We start from the raw sequence: 27,040 nt of genomic DNA, 5'->3' as shown, positions 1-27,040 counted from the left end.
TCGGTTCAAACTGAATCGGGCACTATAGCAATCGAATTGAAAGTTTCCGGTTATGATTCAGATCAGAACCCAATATTTGGATTTCAATTTATTAAATTTATGAATAAAAAAAAAACTGAATCTGATATGTAAACCGACGGTTCTGGATCCGGTTCACGATTTTGAACCGTCTTTATTTTAAAATAATCTAAATTCAACAATAATTTATTTTTTTTCAGTTTGGAACATGAACGATCGTTCCGGTTTGCGATTTTAATAAACTCTAAATATCGGGTTTCACTTTTAAATTGTAATTGAAATATTTCGGTTTGGTTGCTATAATGTCTGTTTGGTTTAAACCAAATCTTGGTCATAATTTGTTGGAGAAGAAAAATAAATAAAATATTTATTTTAAGGGTAAATGTGTCCATTTAACATTTTAGGGGGGAAAACAGCCACTTGAATAATTCATGGAGAAAAAGTGTTATAAGTATATAACTCAGGGCGGAAAAGTGTTTTTTTCCCTTTATTTTAAGGGTAAATATGTCCATTTAACAGTTCAGGCGAAAAACATCCACTTGAATAATTTAGGGGGAAAAAGTGTTATAAGTATATAACTCTGGAAAAAAATGTGTTATTTTCCCAAAAAATAATTAAAAACATCATAGCCTTAATTAATGCAAAACAATTAATGCTGAGACTAAAATTCGTAATTAGATTTTGAACTTCATGTACTATAGAGCGTGTTGATATATGGTGCACGTCTCATATGGGAGTCACAAACTTGATTCGTGGTAATGTGGGAATAGAAAATTAAGAATGTCAATTTAACGTTGACTCGATGAAAAATTTTGACCCATAAATATTACGGAAGGACAGAGATGAAGAGACTTTTCTCACCGTTGGGGATGCATCCCTAATTCCGATCCCTAAACCTCAAATTCCTGATCCTTCACAAAAAAAAAAAAAAAAAAAAAAAAAAAAAAAAAAAAAAAAAAAAACCTCAAATTCCTGAATTATATATATATATATAAAATACTAGTTGGGGTGGGAATTTTTGCGGAAATGTGGGGTAATTCCCCACAATGAATAATGTGGGGTTTAGGGATCTTGAAATCATGGACGGGAAAAGGGACCCTACACCCCACCTTGCCTGCCCCTTTGCTAAGCCTAGCGCAGTACTTTGGTAAGCTCGTAGCCTTGTAGTCTTGATGGGCAAGAGCATCTCTATTAGAGTTTTTGGAATGATTTTTGAGGAAGTTTAATTTTATGTGGAAGAGAGAAAATGTTAGAGAGAGAAGACAAATGTTTTTGCAGTTGGCAGATAGTTGTTATATAGGGTTGTATAAAGGGTTTTTTTTTTTTTTTTTTTTTTTTTTAATTCTATATATAGGGATGTATAATTTTTGGCATGTCCTCATATTGGATCTGCCACTGGATAGTAGATAACTTTATCGATATTAACTCTTAGTATATAATTTTTGGCATGTCCTCATACAGTTATAAACGTACAAAAATCGCGTATAATTGGTGTCCGGCTACGTCGAGGAATGCTGAAATCGGCCTTCTCCGCAGTCGGACGCCTAGGTTATATTGGCAGTCGATTTTTTATTTTTATTTTTTTTTGGCTGAATAACCCCTTAACAGTAATATATATATATATATATATATATATATATATATATATATATATATAATAAATTAGGTTCCTATGGGGCGCCTAGCTTCAACACTAATATTTAGTAGATAGTAAATATAAATAGAAGAAAACTAATTATTTACAAATATTTATACTGTATCAGAATCCAAATATGGGAGATCTACACACACACTTCTTACATTGGAATGCCAAATCTCACTGTTACTGAGTTCCCTCGCAAATTGTGTAACCGAATGCACCATGCGCATGGTGCATACGATGCAAAAAGACATCGTTTTGGTTAAAAAACGCGCGTCCCACTTAAAAATGAAATCATGTTTGATTCCTGGCAATAGCATTTTTATATATCCATAAATTCATAACTATATATCCACAAATTCATAACTATATATCCACAGTGAATGAATGAACTAAATATTCCCAATGAATGAACTAAATATCCATAAATTCATAACTATATATCCAGAAATTCATAACTATATATCCACAAATTCATAACTACATATCCACAGTGAATGAATGAAGTAAATATCTACAATGAATGAACTAAATATCCATAAATTCATAACTATATATCTAGAAATTCATAACTATATATCCACAATAATGCTATTGTCGAGAATCAAACTTATTTTTTTTTTTTAAGTAGAATGCGCATTTTTAATCAAAATGACGTCGTTTTGCGTTGTATGCACCATGCGCATGGTGCATTTGGTTGCACAGCATAACTATTGGAGTTCCCTTTATAAGGCCGGGGCCCAATATTCCTCCAAAATCAACAATCCAAAGAGCAGTTAATGAGTTAGTAGGAATAAAGAATGGGCCTTACATGCCGTGTAAAGTTGGGCCAGGATGCTTGGGGCGATAAAAACGGTCTTAATTTATATGGGAGTAGGTTGAGCCAATAGTTACGCATTGTGGACACGGTAACGGTGTCGTTAGTGACACCGTTATTTTTTACTTTTTAAAAAAAAATTCAGACCGCTTCGTTATAAGAGTATATGTTCATAATTTTATCACTATATGTTCATAATTGTAAGTTCATAATGTCAGAGCTCTGTATTCATAATTCCATAACTGTACATTCATAATTTCGTAACTGTACATTCATAATTCAATAATTGTAAATTCATAATTTTCGAAGCTCTATGTTCACAATTTTATCACTATATGTTCATATTGTAAGTTCATAATGTCAGAGCTCTGTGTTCATAATTCCATAATTGTACATTCATAATTCCATAATTGTACATTCATAATTTCATAACTGTACATTCATAATTCTATAACTGTACATTCATAATTCCCTAACTATACATTCATAATTCCATAATGTACATTCATAATTTTCGAAGCTCTATGTTCACAATTTTAGAGCTCTATGTTCATAATTTTATCACTATATGTTCATAATTGTAAGTTCATAATGTCAAAGCTCTGTGTTCATAATTCCATAACTTACATTCATAATTCCATAACTATACATTCATAATTTCATAACTGTACATTCATAATGCCACAAACGAATAACGCCGTTAACGGCGAGACAAAATATATATATATTTTTTTAAACTAGAATGCCGCGTTTTTCCTGAAAGCGACGTCGTTTGGACTCGTGAAAATTAATTTTAAAATGGGTAACTTGCTACATCAAGTAAACAAGTCATTTTGGACCAAATTGCATGTTTTTGTGTTGTTCAATGACTTAATTACATTCTTTTTTAGTTCAATGGCCTAATTGCACTTTGGTGTGCAGTTGGGTGGCCTATTTGACCCTTATTCCAAAAAATAATTCAGAATTACATAACTACACATCCATAATTTCATAACTATACATCCAAAATTACATAACTACACATCCATAATTTCATAACTATAAATCCATAATTGCATAACTACGCATCCATAAATTCATAATTATACATCCAGAATTGCATAACTATACATCCAAAACTTCATAACTATAAAATCCAGAATTGCATAACTACACAATGCATAATTACACATCTATAATTCCATAACTATAAATCCAAAATTGTATACCTACACATCCATAATTTCATAATTAAAAATTCAGAATGAATGAACTAAAAAATAAATTAAACAACATAATGTTGTTGCTGGGAATGTTTTTTTTTTTTTTTTTAAAGTAGGACGCGCGTTTTGATGCAAAACGACGTCGTTTTTGCATCCGTATGCACCATGCATGGTGCATATGAATGCACAGCATAATTTGCCAGGTTGAGCAATCGTTATATCGTGCACCAGTGTGCACAATGCATTGTGCGCCCCGCCCTACCTAATGCATTGTTCATTAAAAAAAAAAACATATGTTTCGAATACACATAAACTCATAACAGAATACACAGAAACTTATAACTAAATACACATAATCTAACAAGATACATAATACACATAAACTCTTAACTGATTACACATAAACTCTATACATAATACACAGAAACTCTTAACTGAATACACAAAAACTCTTAATTGAATACACAGTAACTCTGAACTGAATACATATAAACTTTTAACTGAATACAAAGAAACTCTTAACCGAATACACATAAACTCTTAACTGGATATACAGAAACTCTTTATTGAATACACAGAAACTCTTAACACAATACACATAAACTTTTAACTTAATACACATAATGGGGTTTTGACCGTTTAGACAGTGGAGTGACGTCAGTAATTGAAACGCGCGCGTTTTGTGCCTGGTAATGTGCGCCGTGGTGCACGATATAAATTGTCGTAGGTATATAACGTCAATCATTATTGTGTGGATTGTGGTCCACACAACTTTGTAAATAATAGTCTAAGAACACATAAAGTACATTATTTTTAACTCATAAAAATATATTATTCTAACACATAAAGTACATCTTGACGGTCTTATGTTCTTGAGTTCTACATCTTGTGTTCTTCCTTTGTCTCTACCTCTTTACATTGACAAAAATTTGTGTGAAACCGTCTCACGGCAAGTCTCAAAATGTGAGACTGGGTCAGATCTTTGATTAATGAGGTCAAAAATTTGACTCATTAACCAAAGTGTTGACACATTAATTAAAGATTCGACCCGTCTCATGGATTGAAACCCGTGAGACGGTCTCACACAAATGTTATCCCTTTACATTTTAGTATCTTAGATACATATATATTACTGTGCAATTATCACACGAGAATTGAGCTAACCAAAAGGTCAATTATAACATTACAAATATATTAATGCAAGGGAAATTTGTAATTTATGCCTTTCCATAATAGGTCAATTATCAATGTCACCCCTGAATTATTAGTAGTGTAAATATTCCTCCTCAATTTTCAAAACGGTACATATAGTGCCCTCCCGTAGTGTAAATGTTGTCCATCATTTTTCAAACGGAACATATATTACCCTCTTATACAGTACGAAAGAGACAATATATGTACCGTTTTAAAAATTGAGAGACAACATTTATACTACTAATAATTCAGGAATAACATTGAAAATTGACATATTATGGAGGAGCATAAATTATCAATTTCCCAGTGATAGAGACTACTTAAAAGACAATTACAATGATGAATATAGGCTCTGTTTGACAAACCTAGCTGAAAAGCTATAAGCTAGGAGCTGAAAGCTGAAAAGGAGCTGAAAGCTGAAAAGCTATAAGCTCGGAGCTGAAAACTGAAGAGCTGTTAAGCTAGTTGTTATGATTGAAAGTGTTTGGTAAAATTAGCTTTTTGATAAGCTGATAGATATAAAAAGACTAAAAAGGACATCTTCATAAAATTTAAATTAGTTTGTTTACATATTAAAATTTAACAATTTGAAATAAAACTATTAGAATAATCATGATCTAGCATCTCATAATGAAGTATCAATATTGTTGCAAATCTCCTAATAATAATAATAATAATAATAATAATAATAATAATAATAATAATAATAATAATAATAATAATAATAATAATAATAATAATAATAATAATAATCTCTTCAAAAATAATAATAATAATAATATTTGCGGTGAAAGTTGGGAATAAAGGAGAAGATAAAGGGTTTTAATTGGGAATGGGTAAATTATGTCATTTCTTTAAAATAATAAGGATAAAGATGGAACAAAAGTTAGGAAGCTAGGAGCTTATTTTGAAACGCTACCTAAGATAACGTTCCAAAATAAGCTCTTATTTTAAGCTAGGAACTTATTTTGGAAAGAGTTAATTCCATCAAAGGTCCTCCGACTATCATGATTTTCCGCATTTGGTCCTCGTATTTTAATTTGGACGAATTAAACCCTTGAGTATTAAAATTTTTCCACCAAAGGTCCTTCTGTTATCTCAAGGTTAATTTGACGTTAACTTAAAAGGGTATCATGGTCTTTTCATACGTCAATAGCTTCTTCCTCTCCGTTTCTCCTCTTCAATTCCACAAATGGTCCTTCCGTTTCTCCTCTTCAATTCCACAAATGGTCCTTCAACACATTCCTGACTCACTTTACATATTCATCTCCTTCTTCCCTTGCCATCTCGCTTCAATTCCACAAATGGTCCTTCAACATTTTTCTTTGTCTCACTCTGAACTCCGAAGCCTAGCGGCAACCCCACAGTAAGCTGCTTAATTGCATCTTTGTTCTTGCATGGCATTTAATGAGGTTTATCCATCAGGTTTTGAGATATATTGGGATAGTGGACGCGACCAACCAAAGAGGGAGTGTAGAACTACAGAGATACAAAAAAGACCACCCATTTGCTCAACTCTCAGGATCTGATAACATCATTGCTCAACTCTAGCCTTTTTTAATCTTTAGGTTGAGAAGAAGCAGTATAGGAATGTTTTGCAGGATTTCATTTAGAAAAATTTCACAGTGAGCAATGGAAGCACAAGTCTATTGCAAAGCTGGAGAATTTGAGCACAGTAAATCAGTTTATGAAGATGAAATTAAAAAGAAGAAAGGAAACTGCAGAATATACCATCATAGCTGATGTTATCAAAACTCTGTTTAAGATGCCTCCGCATGTTGTAGGCGCGTGACAACACTTGCTTTACGAACTCGTTCGGAGTCCCCGGAATAGTACCGTCCATTCGAAGCGCACTCTCCAATTCCTCGTCTCGCCGCCGACTTCTTCTCCGCCGCCTAATTTACAATAAGCTTTCGGTTTCTCCTCCGATCGAGACTATCACTAGTACGCTCGAATGAGCTACACGGAATACCTGAGGAAAAGGATAGGCGTAATTGACGAGCGAGCTTAACCTTGGAAGATACAAATATTCGCCGCTGGTGATGATGGTGCTGGAGAGGCTTCCCGGGAGGGAGAACGAACGACGGCGATACCAACGAGAGAGAATCCATGATCCGAATCTCAGAACAACGATTGCTTTCCTCAACACTCCACACTCAGATCCAATAAATGAAACGAAAGCATAGGAATTCGATACGTAACGAGAAAACGGATTGGAATTGAAGAACGGAGAGGGGGTTGAAAGGTCGAAGAAGGAAGTTCAAACAAATCTTGCCATTCACTCCATCTATATATTTTTCTCTAATTCCAGGTTGGGCCAAATTGAATCTCCTCTATCGCCGGTGGATTTGTCGGCGTTCTCCCATGGCATATAATTTTCCGGTTGAGAATGAATACAAGAAAAAAAAAAAAAAGAGGAAATGGACGGTGAATTATACTCAAAACATGTAACATGACTACTTTACCACTCAAACTAACATCCACTTAACCTTCAATTGACGGAAGGACCAACATTGGAAAGATTTCAAAAGTCAAGTGTCAAAATTGTCCAAATTAAAAATCAGGGATCAATTGTGAAAAATCAACATAGCCGGAGGACTATTGCTGGAATTAACTCTTTTGGAAACATTACCAAACAGAGCTTATAACTTATTAGTAGCTTAAAATAAACTATAAGCTCCTAAATAAGCTCTGCCAAACAGAGCCATAATCTAATCTACCACTTTTCCAAAACCGCTCCCAATAAATTATACCCAATCAATTAAAATTGTTTAATTATAAAGTAATGAACCGTTTTACTTAGTACGTGCTAATTGATTTACCAAACATAGTATAAATCTAAAATTTCCTTAAAATGTACAAAGTTCCTAAATGAATTAATTGTTCTTCCATATATATAAAAGTCCACGAAGCCGACGTCGCATATATTTGCCCTCTCTTTGGGAACGGCTTTTACGGTATTCGGAAAGTCATTCCCAATGCAAATCAAAATCAAAATTAGTTCAACCACCTCTCTCCACCGTCACAACCACCACGCGCCACCACCATCACCGCCACCCACGTCGTTCCCGGCAGCCCCCCGTTTGACTCCGCCTGGTTTCCGAAACGTTTCGTCCTCTGCCTATAAACCCCGTTTGAATGGTAAAAGCTCCTTTCTCGTTATATTCGTAAAAATCCGTTAGTTGTGTCTCCCGAATTAGGGGTTTTGTAGACTCCATCTTCTCGATCAGTCAAATTTACTGTGCGATCGCTTGGCTTGTTACTCGTGTAAGATAAGTTATTAGGGTTTCGTATGATTTTAGTGTAGTGGAGATAGCTAAACAATGAAGCAACAGAAGAGGAAGAAGAGATCGAAAGCGACGAAAAGCGATGGGGTTGGTAAAGGTGCAGGGGATAAGAAAGATGAGCGGAAGGTTCTAGAAACTTTATTGGAAGCTTCTATTTCTGTTCAAGCGGAAGCTAATGAGGACCTGAATAAGGATGCTGAGATCGTTGGAAATCTGGCGGAGAGTGCGGAGGAGCGGAGCACAACATCATCGTGCTGGAATGTAGGTTCGAGCTCTTGTACGAGTACTTCTGAGGTGTCTGTAGAGGATCAATGTTTTCAGGATGGGGTGAGGCAGAAGAGTAAGATGAAAAAGGTTGTTGCTTCTGCTGGGACGGTGTCATCCTTGTTGGGGAAAGACTACATGATGTCGGTTCCTAAGAAGAGTTCATCCAGATTGAAGGGTTGTTCTAATGGTGAATTTTTCAGTAAGGAAGATGCAGAGCAATTCTTATGCTCAATGCTTGGAGATGAGTGCCAGTTGAGCTTAGCTGTAGTTAGTGATGTGTTCTGTAAGTTTTGCATTTTCCCTTTTTCCTTTCAGTTATAGGAATGGAATTGTTTTGTGACTTTGAATTGTCTTCAAATTTTGACAGGTCAGTGTGGATATGATATACATAAGGTAGAGGTTTCTATTTGAGTTTTACTCTTGTTTATTGTTCCTTTTTTCCAAGTTCTTAACTTTTTTATTGGATGTATGTTGTACTAAATCTAATGTGTTTTCAGCAGTGACAAAAATTGATAGCCAGTTATTTTTGCCTGGGATTTTGTCATGAACCATTGCTATTTTTCTTTTGAACAAAATCTTTTTTCCAATTCCATATGTTCACTGGAGTTTGATGTCAGTAATTTTGTTATCCCGTTTCTTAAGCCCTGTGTAAAATTAAGGTTATGAAGTAGGGCTGTTTCTTGTGCTACTGACCCTTGTATTCTGTCCTCAAGTTCGTCTTTATAATGCTTGCATTACTTTCCAGGCTCTAAATATATTGCTTGAACTGTCAGCATCCTCAAATGAGCAACCAAAAGACAATAGAGTAGATGCCCCATTGCATACTGAATTAAATGACAATGTAAGTTTCATTCTTGTATCTTGTTTCTCATGGCTTTCTTTAGTGAGTACTTGTTCCTGTTCTGATAATTAGTTCTTTTAGGTCATTTCTGCAACTTCATGTTTTATATGCATCTTAATATTCTGAATATTGGATATCTCTGTCTTGTATCTATATCTATGGATGCTCATCTAATTACTCAATGATTTTTTTTACCATGTATCTACTTATTTGTCATTTGTTGTTGGATCCTGGTCATAAGCAATTCTATGTTTGGATATCTTCAATTGAAAGGTTACTTATCCAACTTGGAGGTCTAAGCAGTTATGATTTATATATGTGTGTGTATGCATGTGTATCTCCTAATTTAATAGTCAGGTATGCTGTATGCCTTGCATATGCAAGTCTTCCTAAAATTTTGTATTTGGAATAATCAAAGAAAGCCTCCCTACTATTACAATATGTAGATCATCATATTGTTTGGTGTTATTCTTGCAGTTCACTGACAAGGCTTATGATTCTTCTTCTCTTTCATCTGAAAGTGATTTTCCAGACAGTATATGGAATACAGGGAACTCTTACAGGTAACTAGTGTAATTTATCACAATGTTGTTTTTTATTTGCTACAATCATCATGCTATGAAAAATAAAAACAATATGGTTATAGGCCTTAAGTTTAGTTTAAAGGAGGGTTTTTCCATTAGATTGATTGCCAACTATAGACATTGATATTTACTTAATTGTTGACAAAGGTGTCTATGTAGTATTTGGGGTAAATGGGGATAAAGAGAAAGTTTCCTTTATTTACAGCCTGAGAATTCCTGCGCAAGAACTCAAAAGGGTACACTATGTTGTAGAATTTTATTTTGTAGGGCATTTACGAAGGAACTTGACAAAGGGTGTTATGCATACCACTTAGAACCAAATTATGTATGTTTTCCAACAAAATATGCTGTGCATACCCCTAAGATCTATATTTACAAAGGGTGTTATCTCAGTTTTTGTAACAATTATATTGCTCTTTTAGTTGTGTGATGAAGCTGAATTTTTTTTGCAAGGGTAGAAAGTAATGACAGGGTATAAGGTCTAACATGGTACTAAGTAGAAAAGAACCAGAACTCCAGAAGTAGTTATTTAGAATTCTGCTTTTTACTGTCATCTGTTCTAGCACATCTAATAATAGAATGCCATTTCTTTGGTTATTTCGTCTTTCCATCTTTCCTAGTGGGAGTTAATGATAGCACATGCTATTTTATCATTATTTCAGGAATCGGCTAAAATTTAATGCTGGTATTGATGAGCATTCTTCACCAACACCAAAAATTTCAGAGTCACAACTCACAGAGGATGTTTTGAAATCTTTGTTTAATATGCCTACACCCAAGAGTGCTGAACATGAACCAAATACTATGAACTGGAGGAATGTAGTAACTAAAATGGCATCCTTCAGACCAAAACCTGAGTCTTCCCCTGGCAAGAGTGTAGCAGATCTTTATGACCCTGGTATATACTTCTCAAAGTATATTATGGTTTTATTGGGTGCATTTACAATGTATGAATATGAGCTTTCTGAAGGGTCTAGTGACTCAATACTGTTGTGGAAGGCTTTGGTAAAGCTATTAATGGGCTTTTGTCCCTGAGCCCCACCAGAGCAGATATATGGAGGGGAGGGGAAAAAAAAGTTGGGCGGGGGTGGGGAGGTGTTGGGTTGACTGAAAATGCTGGTAAAGGGATCCGGAGCAAAAAGATGTCTAATAGGAATTTGAAGAGCTGTGTTGTTATGGATGGCAATTCTTGTTCATTTAGCATTGGATTTGCTTTGTTGAACATATTTAAGGGGATTGTATGGAGTTTGCTCCTTTTGTTTTTCCCCTCCCTCCCTCCCTCTCATCTCTCCAGCTGTCTCTTTCTGGATTCCCCAATGTATAACCACTTCCAATAAATGTGTGCATTGCACAATCTTTGGGCCTATCCATAAGATTTAACTGCTTTCTGTTATGCTTCTTTACTATTGTAGCTAAGGGAGATGACTACGAGGTATTCAGACAAGCTTCAAAGAGTCATTGGGAATCTATGAAATTCTACTATCAGAAGGTATTGTATTTGTTTGGCTTTTAGATGACAAGCCCATACATAGTTTCTTGAGAATGCATGTACTACTGCAGGCTACATCAGCTTTTACCAATGGCGAAAGGGGGTATGCTGCTTATCTCTCTGAACAGGTATATCCTATGATATTGGGGGTCTGATGTTACAACTTACAAGTTTGTATGTGATTTATCGACCTTTTCTATTATCCATTTATTTTAACAAATTATTGACCTTCATTAAGCACTGTCAGACTATCCCATTGGTTTAGAAGAATTTCTACTTCTTTGTAGTAACTATCTGATTACTAGGTAATGCCTTTCACTTGCTGAAGTGTTTGATGAGATCCAATGTACACCAGAATCTTACTTATGGGTTTGAGTCAGTGTAGCTAACTGGAAAGCATCAATGCCTTGCAAACCTTTTGCATTGATGTACAAATTACTCATTTGTGTTTTATGTGTACCTTTACAATCTAAGGGGAGGGGAGTTGAACTCCCCACACTTGTCAGGAGCTTCTCCTTGGCCAAATAATCCTTGGGTCAACTAAGTCTTTAGAATTAACAAGCAGTCAGACTAATATATACTTGGGTTGTCTCTGTGTTAATCTGTTATACGTTATATTTGCATTGGTTTACTGTTTGTTGACTAGCATATTCCCTTTCAATGGAGCCTGTCACAGGGTAGCTCACAAATCAGAAAGGCTCAAGAAGCTGACAAAAAAGCCAGCCTGGATATATTTGATGCTAGGTGGACAATTATGCAATTAAAATAGGGAGAATTGTTTCCTCTTGCCCTTCTTCGAATTTAGTATCTGGTTTTCCTATTGAATAGCTATATATTTGATTGCAGAAACAAGAGCATAGAAAACGTGATTACTATTGACTTGCATGGACAGCATGTCAAACAAGCAATGGAGTTTTTGAAACTGCACCTGCTATTTGGGGCATATGTACGCTGTAAGCAACTTTGCAATATGTATAGTGTATTCTATGTAGTTATATCACTTCTAAATTGGTCAAGTATGCAGCAAATTCATACATTGCTTTTTGTTTTTGCTCCAGCTGTGCGATCATTTAAGGTTATCACTGGATGTGGGAGCCATGGTGTTGGGAAGTCTAAGCTGAAAACCTCGGTATGAAATATATCCCTTTTCCTAATAATTGGGATGTGAAATAAATCAGCTCTTCCTGTAAATTAACTTCTTCAAGGAACACAAATAAAGTGAATTATTATTGGATACTAATATTCAGTTAATTAACTAAAACAGTATAGTCCCATCTCTTTGCTTTTCCGCTTCGTTGAATGATGAGTAGGATCTGTCGTCCATCTAGGTCCCAGTGACCAATTGTAGTGGTTGCTCTCAAATCTACCCTTCACTCCAATTAAAATTTCGTGTCAATTCCCTTCATTTTCAGTCTGCTGACGTGATTGATTTTGTTATAGTCGCCTCGGGGGAAATTGAGATGCTCTTATTTCATTTGCTTGAAACGTATGCAGGTAATCAATCTATTGGATAAAGAAGGTATTGAATGGAGAGAGGAAAACAGGGGAGCATTGCTCATCAAGCTTCATGGGCAAACGAATTTCAGCTTCGTAGATTCTGACAGCGATAGCGATGACTGAGTATTCACAACCATTTAGGTTTCTTATCAGGGGCAGCTAATATATATTAGTTCCTGACTTCTGTATGATTTATAATAGTTAGCATCTCTAGATTGTAACCCTTGTTTGTAACTCTAGATGCTTGAGTTATGATACTCTGCCCTATGTACAGCTGCTTGACATAGGTTCCCCTGGGAAGCAGAGCGGAGACTCTTGACTTCTTCCCGGTAAAGAGGTATTTTGTAATGATCGTGCCTCATGTTGTATCTTAGGCCGACCACATTAAACACAGATTGATATTTTACTTCATTCGACTTTTGTTCATGCAATATGAGCTTATGACTCGTGGTTTGAGGTGATGGAACAATAAAAGTAAGTTTGTTTGTTTTTTTTTTTTGGCTGTGACTTGGACTATTTTCATACTTGGTCTCCAACTATTATTATTTTTAAAAAGAAATATTTGATTCCATTGATCTTTAAATTTTTGACATCCAACCTAAACCTAATTTCTGGTCATAAGTGAAAAAAGTCAAAAAAAAAAAAAAAAAAAAAAAAAAAAACTCAAAACAAAGATTGAGAGAGTTTTGACACGTAATTTAGTTTGGCCCAATATAATTGTTCTTTTGGTTCCATTAACATATTTAAATAAATCATAGTTTTGCTTTGGATAAACCAACCAACTACGCCTATTTTATTTTATCATAATTTTCCAATTTTCAATATCCAAGTTGCGTATTTCATATTCATCAGGTAGTCAGTTTGTTGTTCATGTGACGATCTGTGGAATCAGATAAGTTCCTTTCTAATTTCTGCGAATTTGTTCCTAAAGCTCGAGAGATAATCAAATGGAAACCATAAAGCTACACCGTATGACAGGAGTGGAGTGGAGTGGAGCATGGAGGACATCACTTCAAAGGCCATAGAAGAACACGTCGGGGAGAACGACGGCAAAGAAGAGGAGTGTGACGCAGAGGCTTGGGAGATGCTGAGTAAGTGTTTCCGAGAGGTCCAGACGGCTCTGGATCAGAACCGAGCTCTGATTCAACAGGTGAACGAGAATCAACAGTCGAAGCTTCCAGATAACCTCGCGATGAACCCCGCTCTGATTCGCGAGATCAACGGAAATATCTCCAGAGTTGTTGGACTCTACTCCGATCTCTCCGTGAATTTCGCCGGCCTCGTTCGCCATCGCAGGGCGGCGACGGCGACTGCGACGATCAACAGAAGCAAAAATACTACCAATGAGAAGAGTGCGGATTCCGATTGGTCAAAATTCAGTAATCTTCGATGACTCTTAAACTTCTATTCAATCTGCTAAGCTTTAATTTAATGCTTATGATAGGTAAATGTAATTATATATATCTTAATTAGGAAGAATCAATTATGATGATAGGTAAATTTATGAACGCAATGCTTAATGCTGTTTTGTGATTTATGTTTATGTTGTCTTAAAGGACTGGTTGCTTGAAAAGCTGTGGGATTGCCATTTTCCTCACTGACATGATTTTGAGGTATATTCATGCTGTTAATCATTTACTCCCTATAATTGCTATGCTCTGTTTCTCTGTTGTCCCTTGTTTGCTCCCAAAAAACCCACTCAAAGGCTCAGACCAACATGATCAATAAAAATCCCATCAAAATATCAAAACAATAGTTAGAAGTCATTCAATCAGTACAAAGAGCTTTGCTAATATGAGCAGCTTAGTTGATTCTTGAGAAATGAATTGCATGTAAGAACATATAATCTTGACAATTCTAATATGGAAGGGGTTCTTTCAGTATGAAAGTTATGACTCTTTGTGATCACTAAATACTAATTCTCTTACCTAATGGGTCAATTGAGTCACCCTAATTTATCTATTCAGTATCTTGTTAAACTAGATATTTTGTGGGTAAGTACAAACAGCTTCCAAACAGAAAAAGTTAAGGTATCATTGGAAATTTAAGAAGTGTTGGCACAATACTTTATTACAAAAGATAGCCATTTCCCTGCTGCCTTGAAATTGAAATAATACAGTGTATGGCTGAAACAATAGCCAATTGTTGATTTTCTTCTGTGGAGTATGCCTAACATGGGGAATTGGTTAGGCGTGCTGGTCATGTGGATTCCCATTTCCCATATCTGATTTCAGATCTTTTCCTGCCATTCACTTATGCCGGTGGTAGAGATTTCAATTGTGTTATGTTGGGATATTTTAAGCCATCCATAAAAATATGATTCTTTATGTCTGCCTAAGAATATTAATCAAACAATGAAAAGAAAGATATGTAAAAACCCGTATAACATAGTAACAAAAACTGTAATTCATAAGATCACAAACTTGATTCATGACTCTATGTGACACAATATGTGAAATTTATCTCTTTCTAAAGTTTTGGAATTGTGACGTACTCATGATGCAACATTATTCAAAGAAAAATAATTAATTGTTAACCATATAAGATTGGACGAAGAATACAAAAGAAAAAAAGAAAAACACAATCTACAACAAATAAACTTTTAATAATGTACTCTGTAATTTATATATTGGAAGCCTGTAGACTCATTAGCCCAGTTCAAACACATCATTCTTCTATTTGTTTTCAAAACATGAGCAAATAGTCATTAAGTTTAAGATTCAAACTTATAATAATAATATAATTTAATATTAACAAACTTAGCAACAATAAATAGTTAGCATTTGCTTTTTAAGCCACACACAGATAGAGATACATATATTTTAGGATACCAGGCACATTGTTTTACAAATATCGTGTTTCATAGTACGTGGAGTATTGCAGTCTTCAAGTGTCCGAAATAGGCAAGGGGGGAAATGGAGGCACAGATTGGGCCATCAAAGCTAACCAATAACCGCCAAGAACAGTAAAACCGATACCAGTGGTCCAGTGCCAAGTTGATCATCACCTATGGGCTCCTCCCCAGTCGTCTTATATGATCATTATGGTCGAGTAACAGCTTCACAAATTCTAGTACTCCACACACACAACATTGAAAAACATTTAAAACATTTTTTCTTTTTTGTGTGTCAGGAATTCTTCACTATTTTCCATAAAGAAACAACTGTTCACCAAATATTCCACGTTACAGTTTGGTCACGCCACGGCTCTTAATTTGTATTGATGACTGTTTTACTTCTCTGTTTCCTTCTCCCAAAAGGTTGAGTCTCCAACCCAAAGACCTCCACACTCCGATCCCATAAAACATTGCCGGAAATTGTAAATTACAGTGACCTGGTGTATACAAAGAATCTGTCTACTTTAAAAAATCTGTCTACTTTAAACATAATTTTTATATTGTCATCCTAAAATTTAAACCTTAATCTCTTCTCTTAAATACTGCCCACTAAACCATTAAGCTAAACTTGTGCGGGTTCCTTCTCTGTTTCCTCGAATTATTATTAGCATCCTAGTTATAGTGTCCACAGTCCGCTAGCTTTTTCGTCTTTTGTTGTTTACTATATTGTCCCACCGTTCAATGATCAACGATTTTAATGTTATTTATGACAGGAGAAATGCAAATCAAATAAGAAGATTATGATACTTTATTGAGTTGATTCTACCTTTTTAGTGGCCCCATCTTAACCTCGCCGCCACACCCCTGCCTAGAATAGTTAAATTTTTTTTTATACATTACATTTTCAACCTCCGTCAAATTAGTTCTAAATCTTCAAATTTTTATCCAAAAGTCATGGAAAGAAATAAGTTGTAATCGTTAAAACAGCTTCTCAATCAATTTTTGTCATTGATCTAAGAGATTCATCTCTACACTTTTACCAATTTTGAGAGTCCAATCTTCAATCTAGAAAGTCCAAGGGCCCCAATGGTCGACCACTAGAACTAGCCCTGTGGGTCATAAAAGATATAATTGAATGAGTAGAGTATAATTTTCGTACAAAAAATATTACTAGTTTAATTTTTGTCAATATATTTTCGGTTGAATTTATTATGAAAAGTTTTTTTTTTTTTTTTTTTTTTTTAAAGGTAGAAAACTGTTATTTGGTGTCTTGGTGAATTAAAATAACTAAAGATATTTTTTTAAAAAAAAATTTATTAAAAATATATCAAGTTGCACAACTTTATGTACTATACGTGTCTGTGTGCATTTCAGAAATATTTAAAGGAGGCCCAAAGCCGCAAGTCCTGAACCACTAAAACCCCTCTCTCGTGCACTCTATTTAGCGCGCTTCATTTCTCATCCTTCTCTCACTCACACACACAGAACGTTAGCCATGTCTGGAAGCGGTGTCGTAACCGTCTACGGAAACGGCGCTATCGCCGAGACGGCGGCCAAGCAATCCCCCTTCTCCGTTAAGGTGGGCCTTGCCCAGATGCTCCGCGGCGGCGTTATCATGGACGTCGTCACCGCCGAGCAGGCGCGCATCGCGGAGGAAGCGGGTGCTTGCGCCGTCATGGCGCTTGAACGCGTTCCTGCCGACATCCGCGCGCAGGGCGGCGTGGCCCGCATGTCTGACCCTCAGTTGATTAAGGAAATCAAGCAGGCTGTTACGATTCCGGTGATGGCGAAGGCGCGGATTGGGCACTTCGTGGAGGCGCAGATTCTGGAGGCGCTAGGGATTGATTATGTGGATGAGTCGGAGGTTTTAACCCTAGCTGATGAAGAGAATCACATCAATAAGCACAATTTCCGTATCCCCTTCGTGTGCGGGTGCCGCAACCTGGGCGAGGCCCTCCGCCGCATCCGCGAGGGCGCCGCCATGATCCGCACTAAGGGCGAGGCCGGCACCGGCAACGTCATCGAGGCCGTCCGCCACGTCCGCTCCGTCATGGGCGACATCCGCGTCCTCCGCAACATGGACGACGACGAGGTCTTCACATTCGCCAAGAAGATTCAGGCCCCCTATGACCTCGTCATGCAGACCAAGCAGCTGGGAAGGCTCCCCGTCGTCCAATTCGCCGCCGGCGGGGTCGCCACTCCCGCTGACGCCGCCCTAATGATGCAACTCGGCTGCGACGGCGTGTTCGTCGGCTCCGGGATCTTCAAGAGCGGCGACCCTGCCAGGAGGGCCCGCGCAATCGTCCAGGCCGTCACTCACTACAGCGACCCAGAAGTTCTGGCTGAAGTTAGCTGCGGCCTCGGCGAGGCTATGGTAGGGATCAATCTCAATGATGCTAAGGTTGAGAGGTACGCAAACCGTTCCGAATAGGAACGGTCTGCAAATGGCTCGCTCTACAATAATATGAATCAATTTAGTTTCTGAATATTTTGATTGAGGTTTCTTGAAAGGAACCTCTGCTTGTGCTTGGCTTAGTAGATGTCACTCAGTTTATTGTCAAATCTGTTGGTCTATATACATTTTAGTACTGGGAATATGTTGTAATGGTGACTTTTGGTTTCCATTAAATGATGTTCTTTGTCTATATTGGTGTTCCCTCTTGTCATCTTGTTATTGCATTATTGTTTATAGTACTTTAACAAGTCAAGGTAGAACATTTGCAGATAATTCAAAAACATATATAATTGTATAAAAATTCCTTAAAAAGTTGTAGGATTTGATATTTTGGTATATGTTGGAACTCACCCTTTGATGAACCAAGTGCATGGAAGCATAAAAAATGAGTATATATATATGTATATGTATATATATATATATATATATATATATATATATATATATATATATATATATATATATATATATATCTTGTGTTCTATAGCTTCATATCAAAAGGGTAATAAGTCTTTTGTTAGTATTTTCTTCCCCCAAATATTGCCTACTGCCTTCTGAACTAGTAAGTTAAGCCTGTGCGGGCTTCTGTTAGTATTTCTTCTTATGAATGATTGTCTCTTAGTTTTGTGACGTATATATGTAACTATAGATTGTAATGTTAGTGGGTGGATGACTGTGTTAGAACATTAGTTACAGGAATGAATCTTGATGGGTTGTGTGGTTCTATGGCTTGATTTTGATACCCTGCAGATTTAATGATTTATACTACAACTGAATATGTTGTAATGGTGACTTTTGGTTTCCATTTAATGATGTTCTTTGTCTATATTGGTATACCCTCTTGTCATCTTGTCATTACTTTACTATTTGTAGTACTTTTGTCATGGCTGAATTTAGGAATGAGATGTGAAATGCTGCAGTCGCAAGTCAAGGTAGAACATTTGCATATTGTCATTAGTGCATTTTGTACCGATTTAATGGGACATGAGTTATCATATCTGGTATAATTTAAAAACATATATAATTGTACCTGGTATAATACCTTAAAAATTTTTAGGATTGGATATTTTGATCTAGGTTAGAACTCAAATTTTCATTTCATTGCCAATTTGTAAGTTGATGTTGTTTCTACCCTTTGAGGAACCAAGTACATGGAAGCATAAAAAAATGAATATATATCTTGTGTTCTATAGTATCGGAAGGGTAATAAGTTTTCCTTGTGACCCTACCTAAACTAGCTTAGGTTGCCTATAGTTGACTGGCTCAAACCAAGAAGGTTGAGATTCGAACTTTGACCTTGTGGTTACAAGTTTTTATCTTTTGTCATTTTAGCTGGGGTTACCCCATTTTCTGTTAGTATTTCTTCCTATGAATGTCTCTCTTAGTTGTGTGATGTATGTATGTAACTATTGTGGTCTGGTTTAGATTGTAATGTTAGTGGGTGGATGACTGTGTTAGAACATTAGTTACAGGAATGAATCTGATGGGTTGTGTGGTTCTATACTTCTATGGCTTGATATTGATACCCTGCAGATTTATACTAGATTTGATGATCATTTATACTAATCTCCGATCAACTGAATCATGCTGTTTTGACATGTGTATTTGTGTAATGTTTTGGTACCAAGTTTAGGCTTGTACTGTTCTCTTAAGATGCATGTTGGATATATTGTAGTGGCTGATGAAGAACATTCTTTTACCTCATTGGCTGATGTTTGTGTCTTCTTTCCAGCATAAACCTTTCCACCTTGAATGGTCAAATATGAGCACTGAACTGCTGTGTCACCATCTTTCTAGGATTGATTTTTTCTTTGAAAGCAAAACAAAGAAGATTCATTAATTAGAACAGTCCAACTCCAATACACTCAGAATAAAAATAGGAGGAGTATCTAGCTACCCCACCCAGCTTGGTAAAGAAATGGCTTTCCTCGCTAAGGCATGGGCAACCCGATTCCTTGACTGCATATCCCCTGTAATCCTACCATAGCTACTTTTCACACTATAACACCCCTGACTGCATATCCCCTGTAATCCTACCATAGCTACTTTTCACACTATAACACCCCTTCCCTCTCCTCATTCCCATAACAGCTTGTCCTCCACTTGCCCATGAGAGAGTGGAAAGCTGAAACTCTATCTCTATTGTCAAATTAGTTATGAATAATATCCATATCCCAGCCCCCATTCTCAACATTCAACAGAGTAGAGACCGTGATATTATGATACTGGGGTTGATGATTCTCAGAAGTGGTTCATTCTTGGACATTTTGTATTCAGACATTTTATGGTTGCACAAGCATTTCACTGTAGTTTTGTAACCAGAAACCACCTCTGTTCCTTGTAGCCTGGTTTCCCCAGCGTTGGGCCTAGAGGAGTAGGCCCAAATTTATCTCCTTGGACAATTAGTTGAATGCTCCAGCCAGGCAAATTATCCTGTGCAACCGTGTGCACCATGCATGGTGTACACTGTTCTATGTTTATAATTACTGAACTATATGTTCATAATTATAAAGCTATATATTCATAATTTTTGAACTCTATATTCACAATTACAGAACTCTATGTTCACAATTTTCGATATTTATATTTCCAATTGTTGAACTATGTATTCACAAATCACAGAACTATATGTTCATAATTTGATAACTATACAGTTTAAAAATTATGAATCTACAGTACAGAAATTGTGAATCTACAGTAAAGATATTATGAATTTACAGTATAGAAATAATGAATCTACTGTATTTAAATTATGAATCTACGGTTTAAAAATTATGAATTGGTCCCGTATGCACCTTGCATGGTGCACACGGTTGCACATCATAACGTTCCCTTGAGTCATAGAGAGTTACCTTCAATATGGTAGAATCTCCTGGACACTTAGTCCTCTCACTTAATGGATAGCTAATTTACTCATTCATTATTTTGTCGGGATGTTGGAGGGATTGAATTTCCCCTTTTGTAGGCAAATAGATGAATGCAGACCAAAGAATATAGATTGATTTGTTATAGCAAGTCTAAAACCTTTGACTTTTCACAACAGAGTATTGTGGACATATATCATATGGCATATGGTGTGAAATAATTTGAATGCAGGCAGGCCTAAGATGATATTGACAGTGATTTCTTTGGTAGCTGAGGAAGAAGAAGAAGAAGAAGGAGAAGCATTCATAAATTTGTGAGTGGAGGAGAATGCAAGATTGCGGAAGGCGTGAAAGTGAGAGTCTGGACCCAAACTTTCTTGGAAACGTTAGGTTTTGATTTTGATTTTGATTTGATAGCTGTTTCTTCACCATCATAAAATTTTCATCAAAACCAAACCTTAAATTCTGGTTGGGTTATCTGACAGAAAGGAACGGGTTTAGGGAGGAGGAATCTGTGGAAACAGCTAAACAGAGGCAACAAATGAGCGACCGGTAATCAGGTATCTGTCGATGCCTTCAACGTTGTCACCACCATTGCAAGTCTCTGTCACACACCACACCACAATCATCTCTCTGCTCTGTCGCTACACGACAAATCTCCGCATCTTCTCCGCTCTCCACGTCGCCGGTGGATCCCCTATTCTCCCGTTCTAAGATCACCACATTTCTTATTTCTACGATGCAGGTAAATCCACGTGCCCCAAGCTTGAGGTGGGAGACAACTTCAGGTCCGTTCATTCTTCTACACGTGGCGCTCACTTACTCGATATATTATTATATTTACGATTTACGATAATTAATTACTTTAATTTTAATGAATTTATGCGTGAACAAAAAAAAATAAAATCGAAATGAAAATAAAAAGGTTGTGGTAGTATACGTATTTGAATACGAACTATTAAATATTTGAGATATAGTAGTTCGAGTAAACAAAATTGAAGGTAAGGAAAGGTGTCCAGGAGTAATGGAATATTTGACTGACCAATAGTTATTATGTTCGGTTAAGACGTTATTATCTATATTCATCTTTAAGTACTAGTCGTTTGGGCTCGGGTCTCAGCTGAGTATTCAGGTTGGGACCAAGCCTAAAGGATTCAAAGTAGAAGCTCATTAAAATAAGAAGAAGCCTAATATCAGGTCAAGTTGGTTAAGTACGCTCATACGCAGTGGGGAAAAGACTCTCAATATGCATGGAGTCGGATCCGACCAAGTGCTCGGCATGTACGAGTTGGTAATTCCGAGATATACTCCCCATCAAGTTGTTTATTACGGAATATTATTTACGGAATGTTTGTTAACATTTAAATTTAAAATGATACTTAAATCTATTTTCTCAAATATATTGTATTATAAAAAAGATTCGGGTATGTTGAGATTATAAAATAGTAAACAATTAAGCTTGCAATAGTCAAAATAGACGTTATAATTGCTTGAATATATCATTCAATGGGTAAATCAATCCAACACAATAGCTCATCAGATACTGACATGCCAATACACTTACAAGATATTATTATAATGGCATAAACAATTTGGATTCAAGTGTCATCCTACCTATCTCGTCAACTTATTACTATTTCTAACGGGAGTTATATGAGACACTTAAGTTTATCAATTCCAGATTTATTATAATTATTACTTTTACAATGGGCATGAGCTCGTTTATATATGGTTTAGTAATAAAATTTATTTTTTTATGGCTATTTTTACGTATTATAAATACAAACTCTTATCTCTATCTTTCATTATGGGGTGCAATGATAAATAATTCAAATGAGATACAGTTATAAACATTATAAAATGTCGTAAATGTTTTAGTAATTGGAAACAAAAATTGAGAGGATAGGGTGAGCCCACCACCATTGAATTTGTATTGCATTTCACATTTGCATTTGAATGTGCATTTCATTTGGGATGGAAGGAGGGAAGTACCGGTACCACTTTGGTAGGCCGACTTTTTGACTCTTTTTTTTTTTTTTTTTTTTTTTTTTTTTTTTTAAATTTAATTTAATTTTATTTTGAATAGAAAAAAATAATTAAATTTTATTTATGGAAAGAATTTCCAACAAATTATTATTATTATTATTTTTCTCTCTCCCGCTTTCCCTCTCATAGATGTATAGTTAAAGAGAGAGAGGGAGAGGAATTGCGTGAACCCATTCTAAGCAATTTGGAGTTTAGCTCCCCTTTTTCCTGTGCGGGAAATCTGGGTTTCATATTCTTCCCTTTTCTCTCTGCTCTGCCCAATTTGAGGTATGCTTTTCATGCTTCATTCTTTCGCTCATCTCATTTTTACTCTATGCAAAACACCCTTTGAATTCTGGGTAAGATACGCATAATATTTTGGTGCTTATATATATATAATATATATATAATATGATCTTCACTTCTTTTTCTTCTTCTAAGTTGTAGTATTGATGAATGATGATATATCTTTGCGGAATCAAGGCTTTCATGCTTTAAAGACTGTAACTTTATCTCTTTTAAGTCCTGATGTTCACTAATTCTTGACTACAAGTTCTTTGTAGTTTTTGTTTTGAACTGGTTGCATTGTAACTGTTATAGGAGGTTATGTAATTTTATAAATTAAACAAAAGCAGTAATCTTTGGTGTGTTTCTTGAAGTTCTATAGCTAAAGTGTATGCTAAGTTTCTCATTTTTCAGGGTTTTTTTTTTTTTTTTTTTTTTTTTTTTTTTGTAGAGAGATTGATAGGATGTGTAGTGGCTCTAGGAGGAAAGTTGTTCCTGATGATCTAGCTATGGAAGGTGGAATTCAAGGGCAAGAGATTTTGCTCGAGTTATCCGCGAATGATGATCTTAGAGGGTTTAGAGCAGCTGTTGAAGAAGAGGGTCTTGATGTGAACATGTCAGGATTGTGGTATGGGAGAAGAATTGGTTCTAAGAAGATGGGGTATGAGGAGAGGACACCCCTTATGGTTGCTTCAATTTTTGGTAGCAAACGGGTGCTGAATTATATTCTGGAGAACGGTTGTGGTGAGATTAACCGAGCTTGTGGCTCTGATGGGGCTACTGCTCTCCACTGTGCGGTTTCTGGTGGCTCTACTGCCTCGCTTGATGTTATCAAGCTCTTGCTTGGTTACTCGGCTGATGAGAATTTGGTGGACGCCAATGGAAACCGGGCTGCTGACTTGATCCCCTTCTGCAGATTCACCTCGCAGAAGAAGATGATGGAGCATGTTCTCAAGGGCGGTGGTGATACTGATGAAGGCTACGGGTTGATTGAAAAGGTTGAAGAGCAACGGGTGGTCTATCCAAATGTCTCGAAAGATGGGAGTGAGAGGAAAGAATACCCCATTGATCCCTCCCTTCCAGACATAAAGAATGGTATTTATGGGACTGATGACTTCAGAATGTACACGTTTAAGGTGAAGCCATGTTCCCGGGCGTACTCTCATGACTGGACCGAGTGCCCCTTTGTTCACCCTGGCGAAAACGCTAGAAGGCGTGACCCAAGGAAGTACCACTATAGTTGCGTGCCTTGCCCAGACTTTCGAAAGGGCACTTGCCAGCGGGGAGATGCTTGTGAATATTCACATGGTATATTCGAGTGCTGGCTTCATCCTGCCCAGTATCGCACACGTATGTGTAAGGACGAATCGCTTTGCAATAGAAGGGTCTGTTTCTTCGCCCACAAACCTGAGGAGCTTCGCCCTTTCTATGCTTCTACAGGCTCAGCTCTGCCTTCCCCTAGATCATACTCTCTCGGGGCTTCATCTTTGGATATTGCATCAATTACCCCACTAGCCCTCGGTTCTCCATCAATAATGCTACCTCCAACATCAACCTCTGGGGCTTCTTCTCCCCGGGGTGGATCACCGAGGCCAAATCAGCCTAACATTACAACTCCAACTTTGCAGTTTCATGGTAGTAGATTGAAAACTGCACTTAACGCCAGGGATATGGATTTAGATTTTGGACTAATTGGACTAGATGACATGTCTGCTCTCTCTTCACCATCGAGCTGGAACAAAATTTCAGCCACCACACCCGCTTTTGGTGCTTCATCTGGTGATCGTAGTGGAGAATTCAGTAGGCATGCTGGACTAACACCCACCAACCTTGACGATATTTTTGGGACATTGGATCCCAATGTGTTGTCTCAGCTGCAATCTCCTAAGGGAATGCAGATTCGGCAGAATATGACTCAAAATTTCCTCTCGAGCTTCCCTGCCAGTCCCTCACCATCCCCAGCTAGAACATCGTCGTTTAGGATGGATCCATCTGATTCAGCCTCATCAGCAGTGTTGAATTCAAGATCTGCTGCATTTGCAAAACGAAGCCACAGTTTTGTTGATCGCAGTGTGGCATCTTCGCCAACCTCTCCTGCAATTGCAATGCCATCAACCCTTTCCGGTTGGGGCTCTCCCGATGGAAAATTAGACTGGGGTATCAAGAAGGAGGAGCTCAGTAAGTTTAGGAAATCGGCTTCGTTTGGCATCAGGAGCAGTGGCAACAATCTTGCAATGGATGGCACCTCGCTTTCAACCACTGCTGTCGAGCCTAATGCTTTGTGGGTTCAATCTTTAGTAAATCATGGCCAATTCAGTATGGAAGATCAGCAGTATTGTCTGAACAACAGAGGAGGTTCAGAGATGCATCCATCATGGGCGGACCAGTTATATATGGACCAGGAGCAGATTGTGGCATAAACATGACATTAACTCCAAAGTCAGAATCTTTCGGGTAATCTTTAACAAGTTCTTTGTCATTTTTTGAATTTTTGCTCAAATTCAACGATGGATACATGAAAATAGAACATAGAGAAAACAAGAAGTTGGGCAGGGTAAAAAAAATCAATCTTTCCCTTCTTCCCCTTTCAATTATGTTGAAACTTGAAATACTTATCATCCCTCCTAGTATACAAATTTGTATTCTATTATAAATGTACCAGATAATAAAAGTGATCATTGAATGCCATTCTTTTCGCTCGTGATTCACTCACTACTGTGTTTTTTAGTACTGTTATTTGTAAGTGCAAGAAAGAAGTGATCATTCATATATGCCTGTATATCTGAGTTTGGGTATAGAAATGCGATTGTGATGTTGAGAAAATGGAAAGCAGGAATGAAATGTGGAGGGTGATACTGATACCCTTTGTGGGTACTCCACACCACTAAAGAAAGAGGAATGAAGAAGGTAAGGTAAGGCTTGGGTTGTGATACCACTTTGTTGTACTCAGTCTTTTTTGTGGCTTTTTGGTAAAGTGGTAATTGCTTTCGGCATATAAAACAGGATGATGTTGTTTGGTTGGTTGGAGGTGTAAGTAAGCACTAAGGTTGGTCAGTAGTTTCAAACTTTGTCTCTTTGATGAATGATGGATGGATGGATCACTGCTTTGCTTTGGTGGCTAAGAGGAAGCTTTCAACTTGTTTTCTTTTTTTTTCTCTCTATTTTAAGACAGATTTGTCAAGAATTGAATTCATGACTTTTAGTACGAGAGTCATGTTTCACCAACTTAATCACCTTTTTCGGTGCAGACCCATGTTAGTTTTGTTGATATAACGAAAAGTTACAGGTTCGCGTCACATCTCAATCAAGAGTGTTGACATAATCATGTTGAACATATATTATAAAAGTTAATACCATCTGAGGTCCTCCGAGTATAGTGATTTTGCCACGTTTAGTCCTAAACTTTCAAATTGATCATTTGTGGTCCTTCGACTTTCAAATTTAACCATTCATGGTCCAAGTTAACCACCCATGGTCCTTCAAGTTTTGAAATTTAACCAGTCATGGTCCTTTTGAAAGGACCATAGTTGGTTAAAATTTAATAGTTAAAAGACCATAGGTGGTAACTTGGATCACGAATGGTTAAATTTGAAAATCGAAGGACCACAGATGGTCAATTTAAAAGTTTAGGATTATACGTAGCAAAACCACTATACTCGGAGGACCTCAGAGGGTATTAACTCTATATCCTACTATATAATAAAGCCATAAGATCTTGGCCAATCAAATTGCTGCAAATT

The 27,040-nt window shown here is 36.6% G+C and overlaps 4 protein-coding genes across 12 annotated transcripts; all 4 read left to right on the top strand.

The window, feature by feature from the left end:
* The first annotated feature begins 7,783 nt into the window (after positions 1 to 7,783).
* LOC109163406 (SMR domain-containing protein At5g58720) lies at positions 7,784 to 13,280 on the top strand. Of its 3 annotated transcripts, XM_019312155.1 has the most exons (12): positions 7,785 to 8,011; positions 8,173 to 8,707; positions 8,792 to 8,817; positions 9,170 to 9,265; positions 9,743 to 9,828; positions 10,512 to 10,747; positions 11,262 to 11,338; positions 11,410 to 11,466; positions 12,015 to 12,082; positions 12,185 to 12,291; positions 12,397 to 12,467; positions 12,833 to 13,280. In XM_019312155.1, the coding sequence occupies exons 2-12, from the start codon at positions 8,194 to 8,196 to the stop codon at positions 12,956 to 12,958; spliced, it is 1,464 nt and encodes a 487-aa protein (XP_019167700.1). In that variant the 5' UTR covers positions 7,785 to 8,011; positions 8,173 to 8,193; the 3' UTR covers positions 12,959 to 13,280. The 3 variants fall into 3 exon arrangements, with proteins under 3 accessions (XP_019167705.1, XP_019167700.1, XP_019167695.1); XM_019312150.1 differs by having other exon boundaries at positions 7,785 to 8,707; XM_019312160.1 differs by lacking the exon at positions 9,170 to 9,265 and having other exon boundaries at positions 7,784 to 8,707.
* A 319-nt stretch (positions 13,281 to 13,599) lies between these two features.
* LOC109163432 (protein EARLY FLOWERING 4-like) lies at positions 13,600 to 16,570 on the top strand. 6 transcript variants are annotated; one of them, XM_019312195.1, is made up of 3 exons: positions 13,600 to 13,687; positions 13,819 to 14,214; positions 14,392 to 14,578. In XM_019312195.1, exons 2-3 carry the CDS (start codon positions 13,833 to 13,835, stop codon positions 14,403 to 14,405), a joined length of 396 nt encoding a protein of 131 aa, XP_019167740.1. In that variant the 5' UTR covers positions 13,600 to 13,687; positions 13,819 to 13,832; the 3' UTR covers positions 14,406 to 14,578. The 6 variants fall into 6 exon arrangements, with proteins under 6 accessions (XP_019167740.1, XP_019167746.1, XP_019167733.1 ...); XM_019312201.1 differs by having other exon boundaries at positions 13,610 to 13,731; XM_019312188.1 differs by adding an exon at positions 15,702 to 16,033 and having other exon boundaries at positions 13,612 to 14,214; positions 14,392 to 14,448.
* A 515-nt stretch (positions 16,571 to 17,085) lies between these two features.
* LOC109163422 (probable pyridoxal 5'-phosphate synthase subunit PDX1) lies at positions 17,086 to 18,316 on the top strand. Its single transcript, XM_019312169.1, has one exon. It carries the CDS (start codon positions 17,167 to 17,169, stop codon positions 18,100 to 18,102), a length of 936 nt encoding a protein of 311 aa, XP_019167714.1. The 5' UTR covers positions 17,086 to 17,166; the 3' UTR covers positions 18,103 to 18,316.
* Positions 18,317 to 23,146: 4,830 nt separating this feature from the next.
* Positions 23,147 to 26,004, top strand: LOC109163392 (zinc finger CCCH domain-containing protein 66-like). 2 transcript variants are annotated; one of them, XM_019312137.1, is made up of 2 exons: positions 23,147 to 23,304; positions 23,742 to 26,004. In XM_019312137.1, the coding sequence occupies exon 2, from the start codon at positions 23,765 to 23,767 to the stop codon at positions 25,718 to 25,720; it is 1,956 nt and encodes a 651-aa protein (XP_019167682.1). In that variant the 5' UTR covers positions 23,147 to 23,304; positions 23,742 to 23,764; the 3' UTR covers positions 25,721 to 26,004. The 2 variants fall into 2 exon arrangements, with proteins under 2 accessions (XP_019167682.1, XP_019167688.1); XM_019312143.1 differs by having other exon boundaries at positions 23,148 to 23,303; positions 23,752 to 26,004.
* Positions 26,005 to 27,040: the final 1,036 nt, after the last annotated feature.

The sequence above is a fragment of the Ipomoea nil genome, unplaced genomic scaffold (assembly GCF_001879475.1).
Source record: "Ipomoea nil cultivar Tokyo-kokei standard unplaced genomic scaffold, Asagao_1.1 scaffold0302, whole genome shotgun sequence".
Classification (NCBI taxonomy): Eukaryota; Viridiplantae; Streptophyta; class Magnoliopsida; order Solanales; family Convolvulaceae; genus Ipomoea; species Ipomoea nil.
Note: the sequence above shows the minus strand (reverse complement) of the source record. Positions and strands in the feature narration are given on the sequence as shown.

Coding starts and splice junctions, on each gene's coding strand:
- LOC109163406 (XM_019312155.1), top strand. CDS start 8,194: ATGAAGCAACAGAAGAGGAAGAAGAGATCGAAAGCGACGAAAAGCGAT. Junction 8,818..9,169: donor GTGGATATGATATACATAAG/GTAGAGGTTTCT, acceptor ATTACTTTCCAG/GCTCTAAATATATTGCTTGA. Junction 12,292..12,396: donor ATTTGGGGCATATGTACGCT/GTAAGCAACTTT, acceptor TTTTTGCTCCAG/CTGTGCGATCATTTAAGGTT.
- LOC109163422 (XM_019312169.1), top strand. CDS start 17,167: ATGTCTGGAAGCGGTGTCGTAACCGTCTACGGAAACGGCGCTATCGCC.
- LOC109163432 (XM_019312181.1), top strand. CDS start 13,833: ATGGAGGACATCACTTCAAAGGCCATAGAAGAACACGTCGGGGAGAAC.
- LOC109163392 (XM_019312137.1), top strand. CDS start 23,765: ATGTGTAGTGGCTCTAGGAGGAAAGTTGTTCCTGATGATCTAGCTATG.